Genomic DNA, 19,782 nt, shown 5'->3' on the forward strand with positions numbered 1-19,782 from the left:
TCCATCCCATCCCTCTTAGGTTATCAAAGAGCATGGGGTTTGAGCTTGTGTGATACAGCAAATTCCCACCAGCCATCTGTTTTACATATGGTATTGTATATGTTTCAATGCTACTCTCTCTATTCTTCCCTAGAGCCTATTATACAGAGTGAAGTAAGTCAGAGAAAAACAGCTATCGTGTATTGCCAAATGCATCTAGCAGGCACTTCCCCAGTATTGATACATATTTGTGAATGTATAATTTAGCCACTGTTTATAATCATTTAAAAGTACAGACAAAGCAAATTAATAACAAAAATAAGAAATAATGTTTATCAATTAGTTCAGAGCGATTTTTAAGGTACATTTTTGTATTTGGAGAGTATACAACCATTTAAAAGGCCAGTTAATTATATCCTGATGATAATCTTAAGTAAACACTTTTGTGTGAGCTCCTAAGACTATGGCCAACATTTCCTATATTATTCCTTATTTATCACAAACATTCTGGAAGGTTGGTATCACTATGCTCTTCCTTCTATGGACAAGGAAATACAGAGTCTGGCTGATTAAATAACATATTCAAGGTAACCTGGGAAAGTATAAGGATTTGAAAAAAATCAGAGTAAGTTCAAAATCTGTAAGGTTTAGGCTTATAATGTAGGGTTCCCAGAAGTTGTTACATTTTTTTAAAGTGTATGCTGCTACTGCTGCTGCTGCTAAGTCGCTTCAGTCGTGTCCGACTCTGTGCGACCCCATAGACGGCAGCCCACCAGGCTGCTTATCCCTGGGATTCTCCAGGCAAGAACATTGGAGTGGGTTGCCATTTCCTTCTACAATGCATGAAAGTGAAAAGTGAAAGTGAAGTCACTCAGCCATTTCTGACTCTCCGTGACCCTATGGACTGTAGCCCACCAGGCTCCTCCATCCGTGGGATGCTCCAAGCAAGAGTACTGGAGTGGGTTGCCACTGCCTTCTCCTTTAAAGTGTATAATAAAGTATCTAGTGTGATTCCAAACGTGTTCATTTTTTTAAGTGTGCATCTCCACTTAAAGTATTTTCCTAGAAGGGCTAATGAAAAATTGCCAAAGCTGGTTATGTTCAGAGAGAGAAAATCAAGGAGGAGGGAAGCAGGAAGAGAATTCCACATCCATTTTTACATCTTTAGGCATTACTCAAGCTTGTAAAATCTGTGTGCATCCTTATCTTAAAAATATCAATGGCACTGATGGATCATGGGATGACAGATGAGCTTTTAAAATCCTTATGAGTGTTTTAAAATACCTTTATAATTTTAGAATACAGTTAACTATTCTCACAGAACTATTAAGGTATGGCTTAGCATTCTTCAATATAGCATTATAAGAGTGCTGATATTTCCCTAATTCAGCATGTGATTAGACACGAGGTGCTCAGAGACACTGGTGCTTGTGTGCCTGTCCTCAGTGAACCTCTGATTTAGGACCTGAGGCTGATCCTCATCTGGGGGGACCCAGTGCCCATCACTGCCCACCAAACTCAGCTCTGCGGGTGCTGAGCTGTCCTGCACGGGTCTGAGGGTTTGCACAGGGTGGGATGACAGGCACGGAGAAGCCCTTCTCAGATTGCGGGAAACTGTCAAATGCAGCTCTCAGGGACAGGAGGGTTGGGGTAGACACAAAACAGAGGGGAGACCAGGCTTATCGTGCATTCAGAGGTGAAGCCCTGGTCACAGTGTTCCTGCAGGTGGGGAAGGGGGAGACCAGATAGTGCATGTTTGCTTGGTCACTCAGTCGTGTCCGACTTTGTGACCCCATGGCCTGGAGCCCGCCAGGCTCCTCCGTCCATGGAATTCTCCAGACAAGAGTACTGGAGTGGGCTGCTACTTCCTCCCCATGGGAAGAGAAGGTTAACAGTGGTAAACTATCAGTGAAGCCATCAGCACCTTGGGGGGTAGACCTCCCAGGGCAGAAATGCCAGCCTGCAGGGAAAGGTGAACTCCTTGGAATGTGTGCTGTGGATCCCGGTGGTGGAGGAGGAAGGCTGGGGAGGCTGTCACTGGTGCTCTCCGTGGATGCCCGGGAAACCTTTTTGGCTAAGCACTCTACCAACTAAACTAGAACAGACAGTACTTTAACATCTGCAGTGCTATCAAGGAAAAGTCAAGTGTGGGATTAAATAAAAGCTGGAGCCACGTGGGTTTCATCCTTTTGGCAATTAAACTAACTCAGGAGTAGCATGCGCAGACATGGGTGTGTTCAGCCTTGTGTGATAATACACCCAGGGGTTTCCACACATGCAACTAGTCGAAGTGTTACATTAAAAAACAGTAATTTTTTGCTTAAAAACCCCTTTTCCGATATGCAAACAATGTCTTACTTTTCAAATCACTCTGAAAATATGAACGGCTCCTGTGGGTTCTCTAGAGTCAATGATGTCCAGCACCTCTGATTCGAGCCCAGATGGACTTACAGACATCAGAGAGATGAGTCTGATAGCCGTTATTTGATTCTAACATTATGATCTTTGTGCCTTTGGACAAGTTACTCATTCCCTCTGTGCTGTTTTGTCCTCTAGGGAGTGGATACAAAGACAGCCACTTGCCATGAGTTTGTAAGACTTAACACTAATATATACTTAAACACATTACTGAACACTCAGTGATGTCCGACTCTTTGTGACCCCATGGACTATACAGTACATGGAATTCTCCAGACTGGAAAACTGGAGTGGGAAACGTTTCCCTTCTCCAGGGGATCTTCCCAACTCAGGCATCGAACCCAGGTCTTCCGCATTGCAGGCGGATTCTTTACCAGCTGAGCCACAAGGGAAACCCATTTAAAATACATGACCTCCAGTAAATAAGAAAAAAAAAATTGCCGCATAAATGAAGCAAAGACTGCAGATACAGTACTTAAACCTGATGATCTGTGATTCCCTTTGGATAACGCAGAGGGTTTCTGGAGGATGGTTCACTCTACAAGATCGCTCTGAAGCCTGTGGGAGGGTGTGCCCCAACAACACCATCATCACCCCAAACACACTTTGGCTCTTGGCTTGCTTCATCAGCCTTTCTGGCTTCCTCCTCTAAAACATTTGGGTTCTGTGACCGCTGTTCCAGATTCAAAACCATCTCCTTTTCCCCTGGGTTCATCCTGGGTGGCCCAGAGGACCAGACTGTCAGGCAAGAGTGACCCACCCCTCTGGAGGACTTGTGAATGTCCACTAACCAAGGCGCCAAGTGCTGACACTTGTTTCATTTATGATTCAGTCTGAGGCACGGCCTTCTGTGTTTAAATAATCCACACATTCATTAACTATGTAGAATACAATAACTGATAACACTGATATTTTGATATTCCTTGATAATCAATACACAATGAAAAATACAAGAGGAAAAGTGACCCCACTGTCTTGCTGCATTATTAGTTTGCAAGCTTATTTAAATTATTACGTAAATTGTGAAACATTAACGTTTTCTTCTTATCAAAGCTTTTCTTCACTGAATCAAGAATATTTACCTGGAGGCTCATAAAATGTCTGGTGTACACCTCCCACAGTCACCACTGGGAGGGCAGCTGGGTGGATTATTAACTGGGCTTCGGAAAAGGCCAGCATCTCCCGGACATCACCGGGGAGCTCTCCAGATGCCTGCATCTCTCATCGCCAGCTCTGTAAATCATTTGACATCGGGAAACTCAACACTAGTATTGCGTTTATAAGAAGAGGAAGAAAAAGTGCTTGTCAGTGGAGAGAATGTGCAGCTCCTCAGACTCACAGATACAAATAACAAAGTCGTGGTTTGTCTACAACAAAGTAGACAACCAGTGACTGGGAGGGGCAATATAAGGGTAGAGAATTAAGGGGTACAACTATTATAAAATAAGCTATGAGGATATATTGTACAACACGGGGAATACATCCGATATTCTATAATAACTATAAATGGAGTAAAACCTTTAAAAATTGTGAATTACTATACTGCACACTTATATTGCATAGCAACTATATTTCAACAAAAAGAAAATAAAAATTAAAAAAAGAGAAAAATGCTGCTTCTGGGTAATGTGAGTAAAGAAAATGTCGAAGCTTGAAAGTAGGATGTTTACTGTGTTATATTTGTTGCTATTCACCCTTAAAGGTTGATAGGCCTTTATTTAAGTGTACTTCCCAGGTAGCTCAAATGGTAAAGAATCCACCTGCAATGCAGCTACCTAGGTTTGATGCCCGGGTTGGGAAGATCCCCTGGAGGAGGGCATGGCAACCCACTCCAGTATTCCTGCCTGGAGAATTCCATGGACAGAGGAGCCTGGGGTACAGTCCATGGGGTCGCAGAGAGTCAGACGCAATGGAGTGACTAACACATACACACATACTCAGGCCTTTATTAATGTGTATCTATTTAGAAAAGTTGTCTGTAAAAGTTGTGTGAGTCAAAAAATAAAGTGTAAATTAGGAAGTGATGAGCATGGCGGGGCAGTGCACGTGGTGGTGTCGTAAGGGAATCCCCACTGGATTGGGTCCAAGCTTGTCTTGGGTGACACCACGCACCCTTTTCTCGAGAGCTAGCTATCAGTCAACACAGGGAAAAAGTGATCTAGCTCATGAGAAGAAATGCGCATTTCAATTCCAGTTCATTTCACTTTTTACTCAACTTCTTTGTCAGTTCTCCCAAAATGTGATTTGTCTGGGGACTCTTCTACTCACTCTAGTCTTCTTAGTGACGTTTCTAAAACACAGGATAAATGCAACTTTTATAGATCTTTCACACTCACTTTGTCTTGGGCACCATCTATGTGGCTGCTACTGCACTAGGTGTTTGCGTTATTTATTATCTTATCCTAACAACAAACATACGAAGTGAGAATCACAATTCCCTTTTAAAGGAATGAGACGCTAAATGCAGACATTTGCCCAAGACTGAAAAGCTAGCAAGTGGGGTTGCTAAGAGTAAAACTGAGTCTGAGTAACTCAGACTTACATGCCACTGTCAGCATACCATGTTACTTCTCTACCACCATGTACCCTGGAGAGTAATACCAATGATGGTGGTCACGGAGAGTGAACTTGACTCAGCTGTAAATGTATATTGCAAACCCTAGAGCTAAAAAAGTTTTTTTTAAAACAGTATAACTGATATGCTAAAGAAAGATATAAAATATGACTATAAAAATGCTAAATTAAAATCACAAATGGCAGGAAAACAGTTGAAGGCAAAATATGAATCATGAACAAAGGCAACAGTAGAAAACTGTAACACACATAGTAGATATTAATTCAGTTACATCCACTTTGACTGTCAATGGTTCAATGTACCAGCTGAAATACAGAGATGGTCACAGGTCAGAAAACATGACCCAACTATATGTTGTCTACAAGAAACCTATTTAAAATATAAAGACACTTATAAATTAACAGTAAATGGATGCAAAAATTTATCTTGATAACACTAATCAAAAAAAAAAGCAAGAGTAAGTATATTAATTTCAGAAAGAGCAGACTTCAAAGTAAGAAAAGTTATTAGAAACTAAGAGGGAAATTAAATAATGATAAAGGAGTCAGCATTCCAAGAAGATGCAACGATTCTTAATACATGTGTACTTAACAACTTAACTACATGAAGCCAAGTCTGATAGAACTGAAAAGAGAAATAGATGAAGGCACTATGATAGTTGGAGACTTCATTGCTCCTCTTTCAGAAATGGACAGATTCAGCAGGCAGAAAATCATTAAGGACATAGATGAACTCAACAATGCAGTCAGTCAACTGGATATAAACGACATCTATAGATAGGAAGCTGTCGGGCTTCCCTGGAGGCGCAGTGACAAAGAATCCGCCTGCAACGCAGGAGATGTGGGTTTAATCAATCCCTGGGTCGGGAAGATCCCCTGGAGAAGGAAATGGCAATCCACTTCAGTATTCTTGCCTGAGAAATCCCATGGACAGAGGAGCCTGGGGGACTACAGTCCATGGAGTTGCAAAAGAGTCAGACACAACTTACCAACTAAACAACAACAGAGATTACTTCATCCGACAACACAGAATACACTTTTTTCCAGATAGACCACATTTTGGGCCATAAAACACACTTCAACAAATTTAAAAGAAGTGTAATTATACAATGTCTACTCTCAAAGCACAACAGAATTGCATTAGAAATCAATAAAAAAAGTAATTGGAAAATTTCTAAATAAGTAGAAATTAGACTACACGCTTCTGAATAACACATGGATCACAAAGAAATTCAAGAGAAATTTTAAAATATTTTGGACTAAATTGAAATGAAAACACAATTTATCAAAATTTTCAGGTTGCAATGAAGTGCTAAAAGGGTAATTTATGATACTGAACGCAAACATTAGAAAAGAAGGAAATTCTAAAATCAATAATTTAAGTTTCTGGCACAGAAAACTAGAAAAAGAAGAGTGAATTAAATGCAACGTAAGAAGAAGAAAAGAAATAATACGAATTAGAGCATAAATCAATAAAATAGAAAACAGGAAATCAACAGAAGTAGATCAAAGAAACTACGAGCTGATTCTTTAAAAATCATAAGATGTTCTCACGCTGCACTTAGAGAAATTTGAAGTTCTAAATGCTTTCCTTTAAAAAAAATAAAGAAAATAAACCAACCAAGTATTAACTCAAAAGGTTTTTAAAAATGCAATGAATGGCTACCTAGAAACCAGAAAAAACTTATTAAAAATAAATTCAGAATAAATGAATCAGTAACTACTAAAAGAATGTGGTTATTACACAGAAAAAGCCTAATAAAGTCAAGATCCGGTTTTTGGATCAAAACGGGTATACCTCATGAAAAAACAATGAATATGAAAAAAGTTAAGAACATAGATAAACCTAATAGGCCATGGCAGTTATTTATAAAGGCAGATCAAATCTCTCTTGGAGCTTAAATGTTATTGCCGTGTGTAGTCTTATTTTTCATTAGCAAATTCTGGGATTCAGCTTTCAATTTTATGACCTCTTTCAGGTCAATCTATTACAAGGATTTTAATCTCTTCCAGAGAAAAACTTCTAGATATGTGTTCTTCCAAATGGTGGCCACCAATTTTAATTAACATTGAAGAAAATTAAAAATTCACTCCTCCAGGTGCTCAACAGTCAAGTTTAAACAAATTAATATCAATTCAAGTTAAAAAGTTAGTCTTGCCATTGCTCAATAGCCACATGTGACTAGCTGCTCCCATACTGGACATCACAGATAATAATATTATGGTACAAAATTTTATGGAAGAACACTCTTCCAGAACAACTGGTAATTAACAAATCTTTGGGGTCTTACTTCTTAAGACTGGTTTCCTAATTCATGAGAGTTGGCTACAGTGCTCATCTGTAATAAGTAGTACATATCACATAATTAGGAACATTCTTATAAATCACATCCACTAGCACCTTTACAAAAGTGTGCCAGCTACAAATCAGAACATGTCCTAGACTGATGCTTAGTAAGACTGCCTTTGGTTGACACGAAAGTATCTGAACTAAAAACAGCTCAAACTTAAACTCTCAGATCCTGTGTTTCTCTGTACATTCCCAAGACACAAAAAGAAATGTTTATGCAAATAGTCATCTAGTCAAGGCAATGAATACATTGCTGCTACCTAATATAATCAAAATACCATGGATTAAACACTCCAACAGATTCATTTACAGAGTTGTGCAACATTGAGACATGAATTTGATCCTGTAGTGGAGGAAATTCACAGATCCTCTCATCCAAGAAATATGGAAAGCATCTACACGTGATAGACTCACTGACGAACAATGTTAATAACAATTCAGCAGGGCCTTGCTTGGATTGCATACACTTTTGAGGAGGTCTCTTGTGGCCCATCAGAAAGAGGGGGCACACGAAGCTCCTCCTGACATTTCCACCTCCACCTTCTCCCGTAGAGGGCTACGTTTATCGTCTGCCGCTTCCACTCTTGCCCTCCTTCTAAGGCGTTCTCTGCTTGCTTGGAGGAAAGAAGAAGCATCAACCAGATCACTAACCATGTACAACCCTGCAGTTGCATCCTCTGATTTGAGAGCCCAGTCCCAGAGCCTCCCCCGCTCCAGCCTGTGTAGATTTCCTTCCAGGCGATGCTCCTGCTGCCTACCCTGGGCTCAGGACACTCTGCTGCGCCTGCCGTCCTGCAGTCTCAGCAGCACCTGAGCACCCTCTGGCCTCAGAGTCTGGCATCCACTTGTCCTGCTTCCTACGTACACCTCCACAGACCTCCACCAGCCTGGCTCTTCCTCACCTCTCAGTCTGGAGTGACAGGGTGAGGTGTGGGGCCTTGTTTGCCTTGGTGTCGCTCTTAAGGGCAGAGCAGATGTTAAACCTAGCCTTGTGATAGGTGCTACAGTGATGCAATGGCCAACGGTCACCACTGAGGTCCAAGCTCGGGTTCAAGTCCTGACTCCACCTCTCTTCCCAGGGCAAGCATATGTATGTGTGTGTGTGTTTACTTGTGTGTGTCCTGAGTGTTCTAGTGTGAGTTGCTCAATCATGTCTGACTCTTTGCAACCTCATGAACTGTAGCCCACCAGGCTCCTCTGTCCATGGAATTCTCCAGGCAGGAATACTGGAGTGGGTAGCCATTTCCCTCTCTTAAGGGATCGTCCTGACTCAGGAATCGAACCTAGGCTTCCTGCATTGGTAGGTGGATTTTTTACCAGCTGAGCCTCCTGAGACCTAGTTCCTATCTTTGCAAATACAGGACAATACCTACAGCTATTTCCCAAGCTGACTGTGCAGATTAAATCTATACACTTCAGAGGTGGCCAGGCTTCCCTTGTGGCTCAGCTGGTAAAGAATCCACTTGCAAGGCGGGAGACCTGGGTTCAATTTCTGGGTTGGGAAGATCCCCTGGAGAAGGGAAAGACTACCCACTCCAGTATTCTGGCCTGGGGGATTTCGTGGACTGTTTAGTCCATGGAGTCACAAAGAGCTGGACATGACTGAGTGACTTTCACTTCACTTCACTTCACTTCAAAGGTGGCCATAAAACAGTACTTTAATGACATCCATCAAGATCGCAGCAGATACCGTGGAAGAATGAAGGCAGCACCTCACCTGGAAAGCTGCAGAGAGAGGAGGCAGAGAGTGTGCAGGGCTGGGAAGGTTGGGAAAGAAAGACCGGCAGGCCAAGGGCAGCTGGGGAGGGTCCCAGCAGAGCCGGTCAGCCATGGCCGCAGTCAGGGCAGAGAAGTCACCGGAGTCGCGAGGGAGGGCGGGCACACATGTTTGTCATCAGAGGCCCTGGGGCCCCGGGGTGTTGTCACCTGGATCCCCGAGTCATTGCTGAAATCACCCCAGTTTTTCTGCACACACTCAATCATCCCAGTGGAAGATCTGGGCACCCCCCCCAACCCCGACAGCGGCAGGCTGCTAGCTCTGGGAGGCTTCTGTTATGAGCTCATCAAGCTGACACTTAGCTCATGAATCAGCTGGTTTTTCTATTTAATTCTCAGCTGGGGTATTTCCCTTCCCTGCTGGTCTCGGTGTTGATATCTAGTCTCTCACAACAGTGCCCTTTAAGCTCCGGGTTCCAGGGCTGTGACATCATGTTTCTCCGAGCGTGTTAAGTCCCTTCAGTGTGTCCGACTCTTTGCGACCCTATGGACCACAGCCCGCCAGGCTCCTCTGTCCATGGGGTTCTCCAGGCAAGAATACTGGAGTGGGTTTCCATTTCCTTCTCCAGATCTTCCCAACCCAGGGATGGAACTTGTGTCTCTTATGTCTCCTACGTTGGCAGGTGGGTTCTTTACCCCTAGCGCCCCGTGCGAAGCCTTAATCATCTTAATATCGATGCCATTCTGCCTATCATGCCCCTGCCTCTGTCCCAGGGACTGGGATACCATCTTCTTGTCAGTAATCCTCAGAACAGAACTGCAAGGGAGGGATCGGCAGCTACATTTCTGCAGACAAAGAAACAGGGGTTCTCAGAACCCAAACATCCATCAACTAGTGAATGGATAACAAGATGCGGTGCGTCCTTACGATGGAACACTGGTGGCAGTGAAAAGGGATGTAGTATAAATAAATACGGATGAATCCAACGGTGTGTGGAGTGAAGGAAGCCATACCATGTCGTGTGATTCCATCTCTCTGAGAAGCCCAGACAAGGCTCAGCCACGGTGGCAGGAAGCAGAGCTGTGGTTGCTGGGCTGGGTGGGAGCAGGGAGTTACTGCCGGCACAAGGGTTCTCTCCTGGATGAAGTGAATGGTTTAAAACTGAATCACAGTGATGGTTGCACAACCCTGCCTGTTTACTGAAATACCACTGAACTGTGCAGTTGAAGCAGGGAGGTTTTCTTAAGTGAATCATATCTCGGTAAAGCACTCAGAGGAGCTTCCCTGGGGGTTCAGTGGTAAAGAATTCGCCTGCCTATGCAGGAGACATGAGTTCGAGCCCTGGGTAGGGAAGATCCCCCGGAGGAAAAACTGGCAACCCACTCCAGTATTCGTGCCTGGGAGATCCCATTGACAGAGAAGCCTGGTGGGCTACAGTCCATGGGGTCGCAAAAGAAGTCGCACACAACTTAGCAACTGAACAACAACAACAAAGCGTCTAGAAAATAAAACAAACCTGAGGCTCCAGGAGCGCGGCCTGAATGCAGGCAGCAGCCAGGACGGCTGGGCTCCAACCGACCTTTCTTTCCACACCTGGGGCCTCCTGGGGGACACTAAAGTCATTCAGAGACATGCCCTCATTAGCAACCCGCCTGACCAGCACAACGCGCACTTCACGGCCCTCTAAGGGGTCAGATTCCTCACCAGCGATCACAGAGGCAGCCGATGAAGCCAAGAGACGCAAGAAGCCCCCAGGGGCCAGGAGTCTGGCCCAGGCGGGAGCTGTTTTCCCCGCGATCCACGTGGGGCATCGCAAGGCTGAATGCAAAGCCTCTGTCCACTTCACTTCACCATTTTCACGAACTCTGTCACTAAAGATGATGAACACTGGAGATCAGTTCTTCACCTGGCTCCTACCCGCTGGCCCTAGACCAGGCAAACCTCAAGGCAGGGGCATGAGCTTTTCATCTGAGGGGTCCCTGCTGCAGACACATGATAGGAACTTCATGCGTATCCCCTGAGGAGGCACTGGTGGGGTGAGGGTATCGCTTATGCAGACTGCGTATCCAGTCAGGACTCCAGAACCTGTCCACAACAATCCTCTGAGAAGCCTGTGGAAACCCATGCTCCCCTTCCCCGCCCAAGGTTCTGAATCAGCAGGTCTGGGTGGGGTGGTTGTGACAACGTGCAAGACGAGACACACCGACGTGACACTGAGACACACGCAGTCTCTGTATCTCCAAGGCCAGGGCGGGTACACCCCACACTCACCTGGCATCTTTCACTTTCCAGCCCTGCACTCAGGGAGCAGGACAGGCGAGACCCCTGTGGGGTCAGACAGTTTTGCCAGATGTGTACTGCTTACTGAATGACTTGCCAGGACACAATTCAACTTCACGAGAAGCTTGCTATAACTAAGCTTCCTTGTTTGCAAGCAAGTTGATATCAGACTTGCTTGCTGTCAGAATCAATATGGCCCCATACTGGCTTTTGTAATGTAGGGCCTGAGATGGTCATCTGTACCAACACTGTGTGTTTGATATGACTTCTGTTACACATGTAACCTTCCAGGCAGTTTCTTTAAACATCCGTCACTATGGATACAAAATTTGACCATTCACAAATTCCAGCCTCAGTCATATATATGACTGCACACACTCTCACACACGTCAGAATCCCGAGGGAGTTATAAAAGTTAGACCCATCCTGTTTCCAGAATGTTAACTCAAATTGCATGATCATTATAATGTGGCAATGCATATTCGAAATGGTCTGTTTTAGAATGTCTTCTTTATAAAATATTTTTCCTGACTTCTTCTTTAGTTTTAAAACAGTTAACAATTACAAACAGGAATATATTTCAATTTTAAAAGATTCAAATTTAGTAAAAAAAAAAAGTATTTCATCTATGAAACAGAATTTGCACTTAACCAAACTAACAAGCTATACCTTGAGGTTTGTACTCTGTTCCACTATCTTGAATTTTAAACACAAATAAAAATTCTAAGTGGTCACATAAGAATAACAGACTAGAACTACCATGTGCTACATATTCCTATGTTAAACGATAGATTGGAAATAAGCAATAATAGCACCATGATGTGTAAAAACAAAATAGAATGCCTTCTTAATAAGCTGCTATCAAAAACCTATTAGGCAAATAACACCGCTTTTTTTTTTTTTTTTTTGTAGAAATTCCCTGATAGCTCAGTTAGTAAAGAATTTGCCTGCAATGCAAGAGACCCCGGTTTGATTCCTGGGTCAGGAAGATCCACTGGAGAAGGGATAGGCTACCCACTCCAATATTCTAGGGTTTCCCTTGTGGCTCAGCTTAAGAATTCGCCTGCAATGTAGGAGACCTGGGTTCGATCCCTGGGTTGTGAAGATCCCCTGGAGAAGTGAAAGGCTACCCACTGCAGTATTCTAGCCTGGAGAATATATAGTCCTGTATAGACCATGGGGTCGCAAAGAGTTGGACACGGCTAAGCGACTTTCACAACTCACAACAAAAGCATTGAACATAGTAAGGCAAAATCAGTCCATACAAATCTAGGGGTATTCCACACAGCACCTTCTCAAGGAGAATGCTCAATGCAGAAAACGTGGACAGATCCAGCACTTCCAGGGACGCAAAACAACAACAACAACAACAAAGAAACAAGACAAATAGCAACAAATAAGGAAAAAGAAACCAGGCTAAGGCTGGTTCCTTCCTGTGATTCACAGCTCGTTTCGCTAGCCGCAGGTTACCTTTGCCAACCAGTGAGGAAAGGATTCAGTTCTCATGATGGCTCAGAGAAAAACCCCAGATTAACCTGGGATTGTCTCCGTCCTCCTCTCCTACAGCCACGAGAACAGCCCAGCAACGCAGACTGAGCCTGTGGTCCTAAGAGGGGCAAACAGCTATTCCAGAACATGCAGATATACTGTTTCGCCTTAACTGGGTTTACTGCTGATTTAGCCTCCTCCACAACTCACATTTCAATTCTGTCAACCACTAAAGAGCCCCTCAAACAGGTGAGAGTCACCTACATTACTCCTCCCATAATTGTTTGTGCTCAATAAATGTGAACTGCGATTCAGTGATTCAGTCCCTTCTCTGGGAACCCAGCAGAGGGTATCATGGCTCAGCTGGACCTTCATATACTTGGGAGTCTTTTGTATATATTTTAGAGCAAATATATCCTGAGAGAACTTGTCAAATAGATGACGGTGGATGGGATCATCCAACTGCCTTGAACAATATATTAACCAGTTACTCTGTGGTGCCTTGACTCGTTGACCTCTGGCATTTTCACATAAGTCATGCCCATAAAGCAAGGACTGTTGAAGACTGATACCCAGCCCCAGGTGACTGGCTCTTCGACAGGTCAGCACACTGAAAGCCTTGGGGCTGGTCCCCACGGGAACACTCAAAATCCATGGGTCAGGCTCTGCAGAAGGGTAAGAGACTGCTCAAACACCATGATTACATACTATGAATAACATATAGATAAGAGCTAGAAATACAGAAAATGATCAGTACATGAGAACTCCATGTCTCTGATCAGATCATAGACTTGGTATTAATAGGGCAACTCTTGGGCCTGTAAAGTTATTCACACTCAGGTTACCTCCCATCCCATCTAAAAGTATCAACCAGAAAGTTAAAAAGTTTCTGGAAGGACAGTTTTTTTAAATTAGTATGAATGAAAAGTGAAAAGTGAAAGTCGCTCAGTCATGTCTGACTCTTTGTGACCCCACGGACTATACAGCTCATGGAATTCTCCAGGCCAGAATACTGGAGTGGGTAGTCTTTCCCTTCTTCAGGGGATCTTCCCAACCCAGGTATCGAACCCGGGTCTCTCACATTGCAGGCAGATTCTTTACCAGCTGAGCCACCAGGGAAGCCCACCAGGGAAATTAGTATAAATTAGTATATATATATGAGTATGCATGTGTGTATTCAATGGACAAGGATGATTCCTGATGAGATATGTATTTATTTTATTCGCACAAGAAATTAAAAAAGAGAATGCCTGGGACCAGTTCTCAGTTATCTGCAGGTGAGACTCATTTCTCTCGGTCAGCCTGTTACAGCTACTCTCACGGTGCTCCCTGAGGCTGCCTTTTTGCCAGTTCTCTACATGCATTTTGGGCTCAACCATCTGGAAAGGAAATAATGCTATTACACATTGCTGTCGTGTCCGTAAGAAAGGCTGAAATACAGGGACCAGCCACTATTTATGACTAGAAATCTCTGTAGCCTTCCTTGATTAGTTTCAGATTAAAAATGCTTTAAACTATGTTCTCTGTCATCTGTCTTTATGGTCTTTCATCACTAAATAACATAATCACGTGAGTTGTTACCACTAGAACTCTAGAGGACACAGAAGCCCCCTAAGTTCTCCAAAAGAATCATGCCATCTGAACAAGGTTGTGCAGAACTGCAGGGCTGTCCTCCATGCAGGCATCAGTGATTAAAGGTATGGGTTTTGCACATCTAAGTCCTTCTTGTGGTGCCCAACTATCAGCTGACTCCAAGGAGAAAGAGGAAGAATGTCCTTCGAGGAGACAAGGGTGTGAGGCGTGGGGGACAGTTCACCATTTGTTCTCAGGTCCAATGAACATGGCTTGGAATCTGGACTCTGTCCCTTATAGGATGGTAGCTTTGGGCAGGCTGAAAACTGTCTGATCCTTGATTCCCCTTATTTACAATGGGAATATAGATTCTTTTTGTATTGTTAATATAATATGCAAAAGTAATGCAATGAATCTGATTGCAGAAATACCTGGCCTGGAATTAAAGCAAGTGCTCACTTTAATATCAATATCCCTCCCTATATTAATGGGTGCATTTTCATGTTATTTGAAACTATTCAAAATGCCTCATTGATACTATATATAACACACATGCTCCTACAGTGAAAAAGTTGAATGCACCTGGACTTCTCTGCAATGGAAATCTGCCTGCAATGCAGTAGACCTGAGTTCAAGTCCTCAGTTGGGAAGATCCCCTGGAGAAGGGAATGGCAACCCCCTCCAATATTCTTGCCTGGAGAATCCCCATGGACAGAGAAGCCTGGCAGGCTGCAGTTCATGGGGTTGCAAAGAGTCAGACACAACTGAGCAAATAAGCACACACACCACATATTTGCTCCATAATGACCAAAAATGGAGGACAGATTACAAGCAGAACTTTTCAAAACGATGGCACATTGGCACCCAGGTACACTGAGCATTAGAAGAATTTTATGTTTAGATTTTTCCCCCAAACTGTGGTTCAGAAGTTGGAGAAGAGCAATTGGTAGATTGAAACATGGTTAGTTAGCATCACTGACTCAGTGGATATAAGTTGAAGCAAATTTCAAGAGATAGTGGAGGACAACTATGACCAACCTAGACAGCATATTAAAAAGCAGAGACATTACTTTGCCAACAAAGGTCCATCTAGTCAAGGCTATGGTTTTTCCAGTGGTCATGTATGGATGTGAGAGATGAACCATAAAGAAAGCTGAGTGCCCAAGAACTGATGCTTTTGAACTGTGGTGTTGGAGAAGACTCCTGAGAGTCCCTTGGACTGCAAGGAGAGCCACCCAGTCCATCCTAAAGGAAATCAGTCCTGAATGTTCATTGGAAGGACTGATGTTGAAGCTGAAATTCCAATACTTTGGCCACCTGATGAGAAGAGCTGACTCATTTGAAAAGACCCTGATGCTGGGAAAGATTGTGGGCAGGAAGAGAATGGGATGACAGAGGATGAGCTGGTTGGACAGCATCACCAACTCAATGGACATGAGTTTGGGTAAACTCCAGGAGTTGGTGATGGACAGGGAGGCCTGGCATGCTGCAGTCCATGGGGTCGCAAAGAGTCAGACAGGACTTAGAAACTGAACAACAAGACTGAAAGAGGAAGAAAGTGAGTTAAACAGCTTTCCCATAAAATCATCACAGTTCCCCCGTTTGTCTGTTGACAAGGAACAGTGGAAACACCATTTCCCAAGAACCACAAAACGGAAACAGGTCAAAGCTTAAGAATGCGTCTGCTTTCCCATGATAGAAACAGTATTACCAGAGCCTACCCATCTGGGCAAGAGCTGGAAATGTGGCATGTGAGATTATTAATATTAAAAAAAAGCAGTGGAAAGAACATGTGAATGAGAGATGATTAAAACACCACAGGAATTTGAAAAGTTAGCTCATCATAAAAGAAATTCTCTAACCACTATCCAACTAAAATGATGGCAACAGTGACCAGAATCTTCTGATACATCTGTCTCTATACCTGACATATACAAGAGCAAATTATCTACTGTGCTTATGGATCCCACAACCTTATCCACATGCGCATCGTATGTATGGTGTGTCATGATCCCTCCATGCCCTGAAGAGCTGGGACCGGCCACCTCTTTGACAAAGCAGAGATGAAAGGGCTTGAAACCAGAGAAAGGAGAAGTTGGTTGGGGTGGACTTTGAAGCCAAGATCAAACAAAGAGTGCGTGAGATAAAGGAGAAATCTGAACCGTGAATAACTCCCAAATGAGAGGGTTAGTCTGCAAAATATATAGTGGAACATGATACAAGGTCACAATGTAAGTAATATGCTTGACCTTCATAGTTGGAAATTAATGTTGGATAGAATGGATGTTAACGTCTGATTTTATTTTAGTATACAGTATATAGTATATATGTAAACAATAATATAAGTAACATACTAGGATCTATGTGACTGAGGAATGCCACTCAACAACTGAATTTTTTTTTAATTTTATAATTGAAGAATAATTGCTTTACAGAATTTTGTTGATTTCTGTCAAACTGCAACATGAATCAGCCACAGGTATACACATATTCCCTCCCTTCTGAACCTCCTTCCCATCTCCTGCCCAATCCCATCCCTCTAGGTTGATGTGGAGCCCCTGTTTGAGTTTCCTGAGCCACACAGAAACTTCCTCTTGGATATCTATTTTACATATGGTAGCGAATTACAAATGATGGGCTTTTAAGAGATTTTTGCATTTAAATTGCAATCTGCGAAACTGTAAAATTATTCTTACTAATATATTTACATTGTAAGACAGAAGTGGCCAAACCATTTCAAACACATGTGTTCCTTCATATGTATAGAGGCACAGGGGTTCCGGGGCACCTGGTCTTTCTGATGAGGTTGAAGCTGGGTTTGCCCATCCTCCCAGTGCCCGTGCACTTGTGTGATATAGGCCTCGGGTGAAGCTGGGGCTTTGCTTTGTTAAGCTTTCAAAGTTTTAAATCAATATGGAGAGTATTTTCATCACTTTGAAAGAAAACTTGCTATCCCCATAAAGCCTCTGCACCAATCACAGCTTGGGAGCTGTAGTCATTTTGAGTCTTTAGATGTAGATCACTTTCAAACATATGGGCATAAGTCATTCCTCTACAATTTTCATACACAAAGTGCCTCCAGTTCTTCCTCCAGTGGAGGAAGCTGTGATGCATGTATTACTAAATCTCCACAGAGGGTTGTGTATACATGCATGTGTGTGTATGTATGTTTAGTTGCTCAGTCATGTCTGACTCTTTTTGCAACCCCATGGACTGTAGCCCCCAGGCTCCTCTGTCCCTGGAATTCTCCAGGCAAGAATGTTGGAGTAGGCTGCCATTTCCTTCTCCAGGGGATCTTCCCAACCCAGAGGTTGAACCCGCAGGTCTTGCCACATCTTCTGCAATGCAAGTGGATTCTTTACTGCCGAGCCACTGGGTTAATAACAGCAAACTTGAAAGTGTTGGGGATTAATAAGCTCAATTTTATTAGAATATACAGCACATAAGCTATTCCCTAGTGGACAACATATTGGATTTTTGGAGCTAGAGGTAGGAAATTATGATTGATATTAAATTCAGAAAAGCAATACTGGGAGCGGACTGTGGCTCAGATCATGAACTCCTTATTGCCAAATTCAAACTTAAATTGAAAAAAGTAGGGAAAACCACCAGACCATTCAGGTATGAGCTAAATCAAATCCCTTATGATTATACAGTGGAAGTGAGAAATAGATTTAAGGCACTAGATCTGTTAGACAGAGTGCCTGATGAACTATGGACGGAGGTTCGTGACATTGTACAGGAGACAGGAATTAAGACCATACCCAAGGAAAAGAAATGCAAAAAAGCAAAATGGCTGTCTGAGGAGGCCTTACAAATAGCTGTGAAGAGAAGAGAAGCAAAGAGCAAAGGAGAAAAGGAAAGATATTCCCATTTGAATGCAGAGTTCCAAAGAACAGCAAGGAGAGATAAGAAAGCCTTCCTCAGTGATCAGTGCAAAGAAATAGAGGAAAACAACAGAATAGGAAAGACTAGAGATCTCTTCAAGAAAATTAGAGATACCAAGGGAACATTTAATGCAAAGATGGGCTCGATAAAGGACAGAAATGGTATGGACCTAACAGAAGCAGAAGATATTAAGAAGAGGTGACAAGAATACACAGAAGAATTGTACAAAAAAGATCTTCATGACCCAGATAATCACGATGATGCGATCACTCACCTAGAGCCAGACATCCTGGAATGCAAAGTCCAGTGGGCCTTAGAAAGCATCACTACGAACAAAGCTAGTGGAGGTGATGGAATTCCAGTTGAGCTATTTCAAATCCTCAAAGGTGATGCTGTGAAAGTGCTTCACTCAGTACGCAAGCAAATTTGGAAAACTCAGCAGTAGCCACAGGACTGGAAAAGGTCAGTTTTCATTCCAATTCCTAAGAAAGGCAATGCCAAAGAATGCTCAAACTACCACACAATTGCACTCATCTCACACGCTAGTAAAGCAATGCTCAAAATTCTCCAAGCCAGGCTTCAGCAATATGTGAACCGTGAACTTCCAGATGTTCAAGCTGGTTTTAGAAAAGGCAGAGGAACCAGAGATCAAATTGCCAACATCTGCTGGATCATCGAAAAAGTAAGAGAGTTCCAGAAAAACATCTATTTCTGCTTTATTGACTATGACAAAGCCTTTGACTGTGTGGATCACGATAAACTGTGGAAAATTCTGAAAGAGATGGGAATACCAGACCATCTGACCTGTCTCTTGAGAAACCTGTATGCAGGTCAGGAAGCAACAGTTAGAACTGGACATGGAACAACAGACTGGTCCTAAATAGGAAAAGGAGTACATCAAGGCTGTATATTGTCACTCTGCTTGTTTAACTTATACGCAGAGTACATCATGAGAAACGCTGGGCTGGAGGAAGCACAGGCTGGAATCAAGATTGCCAGAAGAAATATCAATAACCTCAGATATGCAGATGACACCACCCTTATGGCAGAAAGTGAAGAGGAACTAAAGAGCCTCTTGATGAAAGTGAAAGAGGAGAGTGAAAAAGTTGGCTTAAAGCTCAACATTCAGAAAACTAAGATCATGGCATCTGGTCCCATCACTTCATGGGAAATAGATGGGGAAACAGTGGAAACAGTGTCAGATTTTATTTTTTTGGGCTCCAAAATCACTGGAGATGGTGATTGCAGCCATGAAATTAAAAGACATTTCCTCCTTGGAAGGAAAGTTATGGCCAACCTAGATAGCATATTTAAAAGCAGAGACATCACTTAGCCAACAAAGGTCCGTCTAGTCAAGGCTATGGTTTTTCCAGTAGTCATGTATGGATGTGAGAGTTGGATGGTGAAGAAAGCTGAGTGCTGAGGAATTGATGCTTTTGAACTGTGGTGTTGGAGAAGACTCTTGAGAGTCCCTTGGACTGCAAGAAGATCCAACCAGTTCATCCTAAAGGAGATC

General features: G+C 43.0%; 1 protein-coding gene across 8 annotated transcripts in view; it reads right to left on the reverse strand.

Annotated features, from left to right (window-relative positions):
- Positions 1-19,782, reverse strand: part of ADAMTS16 (ADAM metallopeptidase with thrombospondin type 1 motif 16) — a 183,002-nt gene that overhangs the window by 137,188 nt on the left and 26,032 nt on the right. For 4 of the 8 annotated variants that reach the window (XM_081523591.1, XM_081523589.1, XM_081523590.1 and 1 more), the window contains one exon: positions 3,480-3,662. The exons of 3 other annotated variants lie outside the window; for them this stretch is intronic. In XM_081523591.1, coding sequence (XP_081379717.1) covers positions 3,480-3,491 — 12 coding nt within the window. In that variant the 5' untranslated portion in view covers positions 3,492-3,662. The remainder of the gene's footprint in view (positions 1-3,479; positions 3,663-19,782) is intronic. One more of the 8 variants, XM_081523588.1, reaches the window with a different exon arrangement.

The sequence above is a fragment of the Giraffa tippelskirchi genome, chromosome 8, assembly GCF_054371585.1.
Source record: "Giraffa tippelskirchi isolate mGirTip1 chromosome 8, T2T-mGirTip1v1.2.pri, whole genome shotgun sequence".
Taxonomy (NCBI): domain Eukaryota; kingdom Metazoa; phylum Chordata; class Mammalia; order Artiodactyla; family Giraffidae; genus Giraffa; species Giraffa tippelskirchi.